The sequence below is a fragment of the Scyliorhinus torazame genome, chromosome 3 (genome assembly GCF_047496885.1).
Source record: "Scyliorhinus torazame isolate Kashiwa2021f chromosome 3, sScyTor2.1, whole genome shotgun sequence".
Lineage (NCBI taxonomy): Eukaryota > Metazoa > Chordata > Chondrichthyes > Carcharhiniformes > Scyliorhinidae > Scyliorhinus > Scyliorhinus torazame.
Genome location: NC_092709.1, coordinates 356469674 through 356482235, shown reverse-complemented (window position 1 = coordinate 356482235; position 12562 = coordinate 356469674). Strand labels below are relative to the sequence as shown.

Genomic DNA, 12562 nt, shown 5'->3' with positions numbered 1-12562 from the left:
GTGACAGTGAGTGCTGTGGGACTGTGTTTAAAGTCTGTCTGCTCTGCTCTAGCTGTGACAGTGAGTGCTGTGGGACTGTGTTTAAAGTCTCTCTGATTTGCTCTAGCTGTGACGGTGAGTGCTGTGGGCTTGTGTTTAAAGTCGCTCTGCTTTGCTCTAGCTGTGACAGTGAGTGCTGTGGGACTGTGTTTAAAGTCTCTCTGCTCTGCTCTAGCTGTGACAGTGAGTGTTGTGGGACTGTGTTTAAAGTCTCTCTGCTCTGCTCTAGCTGTGACAGTGAGTGCTGTGGGACTGTGTTTAAAGTCTCTCTGCTTTGCTCTAGCTGTGACAGTGAGTGCTGTGGGACTGTGTTTAAAGTCTCTCTGCTCTGCTCTAGCTGTGACAGTGAACGCTGTGGGACTGTGTTTAAAGTCTCTCTGCTCTGCTCTAGCTGTGACGGTGAGTGCTGTGAGACTGTGTTTAAAGTCTGTCTGCTCGGCTCTAGCTGAGACAGTGAGTGCTGTGGGACTGTGACTAATGTCTCTCTGCTTTGCTCTAGCTGTGACAGTGAGTGCTGTGGGACTGTGTTTAAAGTCTCTCTACTTTGCTCTAGCTGTGACAGTGAGTGCTGTGGGACTGTGTTTAAAGTCTGTCTGCTCTGCTCTAGCTGTGTCAGTGAGTGCTGTGGGACTGTGTTTAAAGTCTCTCTGCTTTGCTCTTGCTGTGACAGTGAGTGCTGTGGGACTGTGTTTAAATTCTTACTGCTCTGCTCTAGCTGTGACAGTGAGTGCTGTGGGACTGTGTTTAAAGTCTCTCTGCTTTGCTCTAGCTGTGACAGTGAGTGCTGTGGGACTGTGTTTAAAGTCTCTCTGCTCTGCTCTAGCTGTGACAGTGAACTCTGTGGGACTGTGTTTAAAGTCTCACTGCTCCACTCTTGCTGTGACAGTGAGTGCTGTGGGACTGTGTTTAAATTCTCACTGCTCCGCTCTTGATGTGACAGTGAGTGCTGTGGGACTGTGTTTAAAGTCTCTCTGCTTTGCTCTAGCTGTGACAGTGAGTGCTGTGGGACTGTATTTAAAGTCTGTCTGCTCTGCTCTAGCTGTGACAGTGAGTGCTGTGGGACTGTGTTTAAATTCTCACTGCTCCGCTCTTGCTGTGACAGTGAGTGCTGTGGGACTGTGTTTAAAGTCTCTCTGATTTGCTCTAGCTGTGACAGTGAGTGCTGTGGGACTGTGTTTAAAGTCTGTCTGCTCTGCTCTAGCTGTGACAGTGAGTGCTGTGGGACTGTGTTTAATGTCTCTCTGCTTTGCTCTAGCTGTGACAGTGAGTGCTGTGGGACTGTGTTTAAAGTCTCTCTGCTTTGCTCTAGCTGTGACAGTGAGTGCTGTGGGACTGTGTTTAATGTCTCTCTGCTTTGCTCTAGCTGTGACAGTGAGTGCTGTGGGACTGTGTTTAAAGTCTGTCTGCTCTGCTCTAGCTGTGACAGTGAGTGCTGTGGGACTGTGTTTAAAGTCTCTCTGCTTTGCTCTAGCTGTGACAGTGAGTGCTGTGGGACTGTGTTTAAAGTCTCTCTGCTTTGCTCTAGCTGTGACAGTGAGTGCTGTGGGACTGTGTTTAATGTCTCTCTGCTTTGTTCTAGCTGTGACAGTGAGTGCTGTGGGACTGTGTTTAAAGTCTGTCTGCTCTGCTCTAGCTGTGACAGTGAGTGCTGTGGGACTGTGTTTAAAGTCTCTCTGCTTTGCTCTAGCTGTGACAGTGAGTGCTGTGGGACTGTGTTTAAAGTCTCTCTGCTTTGCTCTAGCTGTGACAGTGAGTGCTGTGGGACTGTGTTTAAAGTCTGTCTGCTCTGCTCTAGCTGTGACAGTGAGTGCTGTGGGACTGTGTTTAAATCTCTCTGCTTTGCTCTAGCTGTGACAGTGAGTGCTGTGGGACTGTGTTTAAAGTCTCTCTGCTTTGCTCTAGCTGTGACAGTGAGTGCTGTGGGACTGTGTTTAAAGTCTGTCTGCTCTGCTCTAGCTGTGACAGTGAGTGCTGTGGGACTGTGTTTAAAGTCTCTCTGCTTTGCTCTAGCTGTGACAGTGAGTGCTGTGGGACTGTGTTTAAAGTCTGTCTGCTCTGCTCTAGCTGTGACAGTGAGTGCTGTGGGACTGTGTTTAAATCTCTCTGCTTTGCTCTAGCTGTGACAGTGAGTGCTGTGGGACTGTGTTTAAAGTCTCTCTGCTTTGCTCTAGCTGTGACAGTGAGTGCTGTGGGACTGTGTTTAAAGTCTGTCTGCTCTGCTCTAGCTGTGACAGTGAGTGCTGTGGGACTGTGTTTAAAGTCTCTCTGCTTTGCTCTAGCTGTGACAGTGAGTGCTGTGGGACTGTGTTTAAAGTCTCTCTGCTTTGCTCTAGCTGTGACAGTGAGTGCTGTGGGACTGTGTTTAATGTCTCTCTGCTTTGTTCTAGCTGTGACAGTGAGTGCTGTGGGACTGTGTTTAAAGTCTGTCTGCTCTGCTCTAGCTGTGACAGTGAGTGCTGTGGGACTGTGTTTAAAGTCTCTCTGCTTTGCTCTAGCTGTGACAGTGAGTGCTGTGGGACTGTGTTTAAAGTCTCTCTGCTTTGCTCTAGCTGTGACAGTGAGTGCTGTGGGACTGTGTTTAAATCTCTCTGCTTTGCTCTAGCTGTGACAGTGAGTGCTGTGGGACTGTGTTTAAAGTCTGTCTGCTCTGCTCTAGCTGTGACAGTGAGTGCTGTGGGACTGTGTTTAAATCTCTCTGCTTTGCTCTAGCTGTGACAGTGAGTGCTGTGGGACTGTGTTTAAAGTCTCTCTGCTTTGCTCTAGCTGTGACAGTGAGTGCTGTGGGACTGTGTTTAAAGTCTGTCTGCTCTGCTCTAGCTGTGACAGTGAGTGCTGTGGGACTGTGTTTAAAGTCTCTCTGCTTTGCTCTAGCTGTGACAGTGAGTGCTGTGGGACTGTGTTTAAAGTCTGTCTGCTCTGCTCTAGCTGTGACAGTGAGTGCTGTGGGACTGTGTTTAAATCTCTCTGCTTTGCTCTAGCTGTGACAGTGAGTGCTGTGGGACTGTGTTTAAAGTCTCTCTGCTTTGCTCTAGCTGTGACAGTGAGTGCTGTGGGACTGTGTTTAAAGTCTGTCTGCTCTGCTCTAGCTGTGACAGTGAGTGCTGTGGGACTGTGTTTAAAGTCTCTCTGCTTTGCTCTAGCTGTGACAGTGAGTGCTGTGGGACTGTGTTTAAAGTCTCTCTGCTTTGCTCTAGCTGTGACAGTGAGTGCTGTGGGACTGTGTTTAATGTCTCTCTGCTTTGTTCTAGCTGTGACAGTGAGTGCTGTGGGACTGTGTTTAAAGTCTGTCTGCTCTGCTCTAGCTGTGACAGTGAGTGCTGTGGGACTGTGTTTAAAGTCTCTCTGCTTTGCTCTAGCTGTGACAGTGAGTGCTGTGGGACTGTGTTTAAAGTCTCTCTGCTTTGCTCTAGCTGTGACAGTGAGTGCTGTGGGACTGTGTTTAAATCTCTCTGCTTTGCTCTAGCTGTGACAGTGAACGCTGTGCACCCGGGCGTGGTAATGTCGGAAATTATGAGGAACTACAGCCTGCTCATGAGGATTATCTTCAACCTTATTGGATTCTTCTTCTTCAAGGTCAGACCCCCTAAGAGTCATTGGTGGAATGTGCTGGGACTTATTTGTGTCGTAACTATTGCAATGTCATGACATCTCAAACCACTTAGGGACATAGGAATTGGAGGAGGCGACTTCAATTATTCAGTTTTACACTGAGATCAGGGTTAATTTTCATAGAATTTACAAAGCAGAAGGAGGCCATTCAGCCCATCGAGTCTGCACCGGCTCTTGGAAAGAGCACCCTACACAAGGTCCACACCTCCACCCTAACCCCATAACCCAGTAACCCCACCCAACACTAAGGGCAATTTTGGACACTAAGGGCAATTTATCACGGCCAATCCACCTAACCTGCACGTCTTTGGACTGTGGGAGGAAACCGGAGCACCCGGAGGAAACCCACGCACACACGGGGAGGATGTGCAGACTCCGCACAGGCAGTGACCCAAGCCGGAATCGAACCTGGGACCCTGGAGCTGTGAAGCAATTGTGCTATCCACAATGCTACCGTGCTGCCCACAAATCTGTGATCTCGCTGCAAATACCCAACATTTTCCCCATTGAGAAGGAGACAGTGACGTAGGGGTGATATCGCTGGGCTCGCAATCCTGAGGCCCGGGCTTATGTCTCAGTCATGTTGACCAAGAAACTATCACCGATTGTCGTCACAACCCATCTGGTTCACCAATGTCCTTTAGGGAAGGAAATCTGCCGTCCTCACCTGGTCTGGCCTACACGTGACTCCAGACCCACAGCAATCTGAACATAGAACATAGAGCATACAGTGCAGAAGGAGGCCATTCGGCCCATTGAGGCTGCACCAACGCACTTGAGCCCTCACTTCCACCCCATCCCCGTACCCAATAACCCCTCTTAACCATTTTGGACACTCAGGGCAATTTATCATGACCAATCCACCTAACCTGCACGGCTTTCGACTGTGGGAGGAAACTGGAGCACCCGGAGGAAACCGCAGACACGGGGAGGATGTGCAGACTCCGCACAGACAGTGACCCAGCGGGGAATCGAACCTGGGACCCTGGCGCGGTGAAGCCACCGTGCTAACCACTTGTGCTCCCGTGCTGCCCGTTGACTTTGAACTGCCCCCTGAAATTGCTGAGTTGTTCAAGGGCAATTAGGGATGGGCAGCAAATGCAGGCCCAGCCAGCCATGCCCACATCCCGTGGTAGGATGTACAACACCCCTGAATGCTGTTGATTGACATAAATCTATCCGTCTCAGGATTTAGACTGCGGTGGCCCGAGACACGCTCTGGAGTCTTCCAGACCTAGCAAAGGGGTTTATTAATGAAAGGCAAAGACTGGGATATATTCGGCCACAGAACATGATGTTCAGGTTCTGCCCCCCCCCCCCATCCCAGGCTCCCCGATCAGTAGTTTGCAATTACCCTGCCAGTTCAACATAATATCTTGACAACATTGATGAAACCATCCCTTATTCTTCTAAATTAGCAAATGTGGAATCTCTCCTGATATCTCAACCTTTGGACCCAGGTATCAATCTGATAAAATTACTCAAGTGTCCTGAGGTGTGCTGCCTGAACGCTTTCACAGTGCTCTATGCTTGGCCCCACTTCACAGCTCAGACATGACTTGCACCCTTGTGTTCCAGACCTCCAGGGAGAAAGGTCAATCTTCTCCATTTATTGTATCATAACGTTTAGGCTGACTTGGAACAGAACAATCCAGAGTGAGAATAATTCAATGGGGGAAAGCCAAATTCAATGGGGTAAGAATGGATCTGGGATCAATAGTCAAAGTGTATTAGCCCGAAAGGGAAAGGCAGGGCAAACACATCCAGAGCTCACTGGATGACAAAGCAATTCGAAATTAAACTAAAAGAAAAGTGTGTTCATGGCAGATGTCAGGTAGAAAATATAATTGAGAACCAGGATTAATATGGAGGTTCAGAGGAGAGGTGAGGAAGCAAATCAGAGAAGCAAAGAGGGAGTACGAATAGAGACTGGCAGTCAACGTAAAAGGAAATTGAGAAGTCTTCTATCAGCATATAAATAATACAAAGGTGGTAAAATGAGGAGTAGTGCTGATCGGGATATGAAATGAAAATCGCCTCTTGTCACAAGTCGGCTTCAAATGAAGTTACTGTGAAAAGCCCCTTGTCGCCACATTCCGGCGCCTGGTCGGGGAATTGAACCGTGCTGCTGGCCTGCCTTGGTCTGCTTTAAAAGCCAGCTCTTTAGCCCTGTGCTAAACCAGCCCTGTGCTAAACCATAAGAGTGTTGGATGCAGGGGCATTGCTGAGGTATTAAATGAACACTTTTCAGCTGTTGTCACAAAGGAGGAAGGTTCGCCCCAGAATATGGGGAAGGAGAAGTTAATTCAGGCACCAGAAGGTTTAAAATTGATAAGGAGTGATTATTGGATAAGCTGTTTTGTGTCTTGTGCTTCAGGTTGACAAGGCACCAGGACCAGATGAGATGCATCCAAGTGTTGACCCTTTAAGGGCAACACAACAGAGTAAGGGTCACATGGCCTGGGTGACCAATTGGGACTCAGTGTGGAGTCACACGTGGAAAAAGACTTCTGGGTAGAGACATTTTGGGAGCGAGCTACGATATAGCTGCTGGACAATTCTCATTAATAAATACCTTTTGGTTTTTTACAAATAAATCTAGAGTATCCAATTCATTTTTTCCAATTGAGGGGCAATTTAGCGTGGCCAATCCACCTAGCCTGCACATCTTTGGGTTGTGGGGGCGGAACCCATCCAAACACGGGGAGGATGTGCAAACTCCATACGGACAGTGACCCAGAGCCGGGATCGAACCTGGGACCTCGGCGCCGTGAGGCCGCAGGGCTAACCCACTGCGACACCCTGCTGCCCCCAGGGAACATTTTTTCAATTTGCGAATGATACAAAAGCTGTAAGCATTGTGAACCGCGAGGAGGAGAGAGTAGAACTTTAAATGGACAGAGACAGATTGGTGGAGGGGGCAGATAGGTGGGACGTGAAGATCAATGTGGAGAAGTGTGAGATGATTCACTTTGGTAAGAAGAACATGGAGAGTAAAGTGCGTGCAATAAAGGACATTTATTCAGCAACAACATTGTCCACACGAGGCCCGGTTACACCTGACTGGGTCCTCTCTCCTTTCTCGTCGCCTCTTCACTGGGTGACCTTTTCTGGTCCGTTCCAGTGAACATGGGGGAACAATCATTCCCAGCTGGTTGTGTCTCTCAGAACCACAGGATCACACATTGCAGAAGAGGCCTTTTGGCCCATCGAGTCTGCACCGAGGTATGAAAGGCCCTGACCTGCCTACTGTGGTAATACCAGGTATTGCGGTACCTGAGAGGCGGATGACCATTGGCTAGACCCAGGAGTGTACCATTGGCTGATGTACATAGCTCCGCCCTGAGAGGCGGGGTATAAGAACCGATGCCGCCCCAGCAGCCTTCACTTTCTGTATCAAAGCTGCTGGGTACAGTTCTAGCTGATTAAAGCCCATTAGTTATGACTCCCCTTGTCTCGAGAGTAATTGATTGCCCATCACCCTACCTAATCTCATTTGCCAGCACTTGGCCCGTAGCCTGAATGTTATGATGTGCCACCCTCCCAGGCAGTCACCAGCCTCTGAGTAAAAATGTTGTTCCTCACATCCACCCCTCACTTTGAACTTGCGTCTGCTCGTAACTGACCCTTGAACCCAGGGGAACAATCCCATGCAGGTTATTACAGAGAGAGGCAATATAACATAGTGGTTACAACTTTAACAGGAGCAGTGGGACCTGGATGTGTATGTGCATTAGTCATTGACGGTCGCAGGATAGGTGGAGGGAGCTGTTAAGAAAGCAAGACGGTAACCTTGGCTTCATCAATAAGGGGCATAGAGTACAGAAGTAAGGAGGTAACGTTGGGCTTGTATAAGACACTAGTTAGACCTTAGCTGGAATACTGTGTACAGTTCTGGTTGTCACACGATGGGGAGGGGATGGTGTGGTGGTATTGTCACTGGACTCGTAATCCAGAGACCCAGGATAATGCTCACCTGTCCCGGGTTCGAATCCCAGCAGGGCCGATGGTGAAATTCGAATTCAATAGAAATCAGGAATTAAAAGTCGAAATGATGACCATGAAACCATCGCCGACTGTTGTAAAAACCCATCGGGTTCACTGCTGTCTTTTAGGGAAGGAAATCTTACCCAGTCTGGCCTACACGTGACTCCAGACCCACAGCGCCAGGGATGGGCAATAAATGCTGGCACACCGATGAACGAATAAAGAAAAAAAACATTGGAGAGGCTGCAGGCGAGGTTTACAAACACTGCCGCAGGGATGAGAAACTTCAGTTATGGGGATAGATTGGAGAGGGAGGGACTCTTTCCCTTGGAGAGAAAGAGGTTACGGTGAAATTTGATAGAGGTGCTTCAAACCTCGAGGGTCCGATTGTTTGAATGGAGACAATGTGAGTGGTTATGGGGAGACGGGAGAGGAATGGGACTCAGTGAAAAGCTCAGCCAGAAGACCAGTTTAGACTCGGAGGGTCAATCGGCCTCCTTCTGCACCGTGACAATTCTGTGACTCTGAATTGAACTGAATACTTGAGCAAGTGGCTTTCTTTGGCTATCGGAGCTGTTTGACATTCTGAATTTCTCTGTGTTACAGTCTTCGGAGGAAGGAGCTGTGAGCACCATCTACTGTGCTCTGTCTGAGGAAATGGAGGGGATCAGTGGGCACTACATAGACAGTGACTGTTCCCTCACTCTGCCCTCGCTGACAGCACGAGACCCAGCCTTAGCTAAGAAGCTCTGGGACCTCAGTGAGCTACTCACCGGGCTTAACTAAGGAAAACACAGGAATCGAGTCAATTCAGCCAAAAACATTCTTCCTGCTCTCTCCTTGCAGCTGCAGACCCAGACTTCAACATAAACTGGAACTTCAGAGATCTCTGTCAGCCCGACTCACCTCCCTGCCCTCAACCCCACCCCCACCCCCTCCACCTCCCTCCCCTCACCCTCCCCACCTCCTCTCCCCTCACCCCCACCCCCTTCACCTCCTCTCCCCTCACCCCCACCCCCTCCACCTCCTCTCCCCTCACCCCTCCACCTCCTCTCCCCTCACCCCCACCCTCTCCACCTCCTCTCCACTCACCCTCACCCCCTCCACCTCCACCTCCTCTCCCCTCACCCCCACCCCCTCCACCTCCTCTCCCCTCACCCCCTCCACCTCCTCTCCCCTCACCCCCACCCCCTCCTCTCCCCTCACCCTCACCCCCTCCACCTCCTCTCCCCTCAGCCCCTCCACCTCCTCTCCCCTCACCCTCACCCCCACCACCTCCACCTCCTCTCCCCTCACCCCCACCCCCTCCTCTCCCCTCACCCTCACCGTCTCCACCTCCTCTCCCCTCACCCTCACCCCCCTCCACCTCCTCTCCCCTCACCCCCAGCGCCTCCACCTCCTCTCCCCTCACCCTCACCCCCCTCCACGTCCTCTCCCCTCACCCCCAGCCCCTCCACCTCCTCTCCCCTCACCCTCACCCCCTCCACCTCCTCTCCCCTCACCCCCACCCCCTCCACCTCCTCTCCTTTCACCCCCACCCCCTCCACCCGCCTCCCCTCCACCCTCACCCCTACCCCCTCCACCCCCCCTCCACTCACCCCCACCCCCTCCACCCCCTCCCCTCACCCTCACCCCCCTCCACCTCCTCTCCCCTCACTCCCACCCCCTCCACCCCCTCTCCCCTCACCCCCCTCCACCCCCTCTCCCCTCACCCTCACCCCCCTCCACCCCCTCCACCCTCACCCCCCTCCACCCCCTCCACCCTCACCCTCACCCCCTCCCCCCTCACCCCCACCACCCCTCACCCTCACCCCTTCCAGCTCCTCTCCCCTCACCCTCACCCCCTCCACCCCCTCTCCCCTCACCCCCACCCCCTCCACCCCCTCTCCCCTCACCCCCACCCCCTCCACCCCTCTCCCCTCACCCCCACCCCCTCCGCCCCCCTCCCCTCACCCCCACCCCCTCCACCCCCCTCCCCTCACCCTCAACCCCTCCACCTCCTCTCCCCTCACCCCCACCCCTCCACCCCCTCTCCCCTCACCCTCACCCCCTCCACCTCCGCTCTCCTAACCCCCACCCCCTCCACTTTCTCTCCCCTCACCCCCACCCCCTCCACCTCCTCTCCCCTCACCCTCACCCCCTCCACCTCCTCTCCCCTCACCCCCACCCCCTCCACCTCCTCTCCCCTCACCCCCGTCCCCTCCACCTCCTCCCCCCTCACCATAGAACATAGAACAATACAGCGCAGTACAGGCCCTTTGGCCCACGATGTTGCACCGAAACAAAAGCCATCTAACCTACACTATACCATTATCATCCATATGTTTATCCAATAAACTTTTAAATGCCCTCAATGTTGGCGAGTTCACTACTGTAGCAGGTAGGGCATTCCACGGCCTCACTACTCTTTGCGTAAAGAACCTACCCCTGACCTCTGTCCTATATCTATTACCCCTCAGTTTAAGGCTATGTCCCCTCGTGCCAGCCATATCCATCCGCGGGAGAAGGCTCTCACTGTCCACCCTATCTAACCCTCTGATCATTTTGTATGCCTCTATTAAGTCTCCTCTTAACCTTCTTCTCTCTAACGAAAACAACCTCAAGTCCATCAGCCTTTCCTCATAAGATTTTCCCTCCATACCAGGCAACATCCTGGTAAATCTCCTCTGCACCCGTTCCAAAGCCTCCACGTCCTTCCTATAATGCGGTGACCAGAACTGTACGCAATACTCCAAATGCGGCCGTACCAGAGTTCTGTGCAGCTGCAACATGACCTCCTGACTCCGGAAATCAATCCCTCTACCAATAAAGGCCAACACTCCATAGGCCTTCTTCACCACCCTATCAACCTGGGTGGCAACTTTCAGGGATCTATGTACATGGACACCTAGATCCCTCTGCTCATCCACACTTTCAAGAACTTTACCATTAGCCAAATATTCCGCATTCCTGTTATTCCTTCCAAAGTGAATCACCTCACACTTCTCTACATTAAACTCCATTTGCCACCTCTCAGCCCAGCACTGCAGCTTATCTATATCCCTCTGTAACCTGCTACTTCCTTCCACACTATCGACAACACCACCGACTTTAGTATCGTCTGCAAATTTACTCACCCACCCTTCTGCGCCTTCCTCTAGGTCATTGATAAAAATGACAAACAGCAACGGCCCCAGAACAGATCCTTGTGGTACTCCACTTGTGACAGAACTCCATTCTGAACATTTCCCATCAACCACCACCCTCTGTCTTCTTTCAGCTAGCCAATTTCTGATCCACATCTCTAAATCACCCTCAATCCCCAGCCTCCGTATTTTCTGCAATAGCCTACCGTGGGGAACCTTATCAAACGCTTTGCTGAAATCCATATACACCACATCAACTGCTCTACCGTCGTCTACCTGTTCAGTCACCTTCTCAAAGAACTCGATAAGGTTTGTGAGGCATGACCTACCCTTCACAAAGCCATGCTGACTATCCCTGATCATATTATTCCTAGCTAGATGATTATAAATCTTGTCTCTTATAATCCCCTCCAAGACTTTACCCACTACAGACGTGAGGCTCACCGGTCTATAGTTGCCGGGGTTGTCTCTGCTCCCCTTTTTGAACAAAGGGACCACATTTGCTATCCTCCAGTCCTCTGGCACTATTCCTGTATCCAATGATGACATAAAAATCAAAGCCAATGGTCCAGCAATCTCTTCCCTGGCCTCCCAGAGAATCCTAGGATAAATCCCATCAGGTCCCGGGGACTTATCTATTTTCAGCCTGTCCAGAATTGCCAACACCTCTTCCCTACGTACCTCAATGCCATCTAATCTATTTACCTGGAGCTCAGCATTCTCCTCCACAACATTATCTTTTTCCTGAGTGAATACTGACGAAAAATATTCATTTAGTATCTCGCCTATCTCTTCAGACTCTACACACAACTTCCCATCCCTGTCCTTGACTGGTCCTACTTTGTCCCTAGTCATTCGCTTATTCCTGACATACCTATAGAAAGCTTTTGGGTTTTCCTTGATCCTTCCTGCCAAATACTTCTCATGTCCCCTCCTTGCTCGTCTTAGCTCTCTCTTTAGATCCTTCCTCGCTACCTTGTAACTATCCATCGCCCCAACTGAAACTTCACACCTCATCTTCACATAGGCCTCCTTCTTCCTCTTAACAAGAGATTCCACTTCTTTGGTAAGCCACGGTTCCCTCGCCCGACGCCTTCCTCCCTGCCTGACCGGTACATACTTATCAAGAACACGCAGTAGCTGATCCTTGAACAAGCTCCACTTATCCAGTGTGTCCAACACTTGCAGCCTACTTCTCCACCTTATCCCCCCCAAGTCACGTCTAATGGCATCATAATTGCCCTTCCCCAGCTATAACTCTTGCCCTGCGGTGTATACTTATCCCTTTCCATCCTTAACGTAAACGTCACCGAATTGTGGTCACTGTCCCCAAAGTGCTCACCTACCTCCAAATCCAACACCTGGCCTGGTTCATTACCCAAAACCAAATCCAATGTGGCCTCGCCTCTTGTTGGCCTGTCAACAAACTGTGTCAGGAAACCCTCCTGCACACACTGTACAAAAAACGACCCATCTAATGTACTCGAACTATATCTTTTCCAGTCAATATTTGGAAAGTTAAAGTCTCCCATAATAACTACCCTGTTACTTTCGCTCTTATCCAGGATCATCCTCGCCATCCTTTCCTCTACATCCCTAGAACTATTTGGAGGCCTATAGAAAACTCCCAACAGGGTGACCTCTCCTTTCCTGTTTCTAACCTCAGCCCATACTACCTCGGAAGATGAGTCCCCATCTAGCATCCTCTCCGCCACCGTAATACTGCTCTTGACTAGCAGCGCAACACCTCCCCCTCTTTTGCCTCCTTCTCTGAGCTTACTAAAACACCTAAACCCCGGAAC

At 50.8% G+C, this 12562-nt stretch overlaps 1 protein-coding gene across 1 annotated transcript in view; it reads left to right on the top strand.

The window, feature by feature from the left end:
- Positions 1-8566, top strand: part of LOC140409360 (retinol dehydrogenase 11) — a 150274-nt gene extending 141708 nt beyond the window's left edge. Inside the window, exons 5-6 of the mRNA XM_072497796.1 lie at positions 3503-3612; positions 8242-8566. Of these exons, the coding sequence (XP_072353897.1) occupies positions 3503-3612; positions 8242-8421 (290 nt within the window). The 3' untranslated portion in view covers positions 8422-8566. The remainder of the gene's footprint in view (positions 1-3502; positions 3613-8241) is intronic.
- Positions 8567-12562: the final 3996 nt, after the last annotated feature.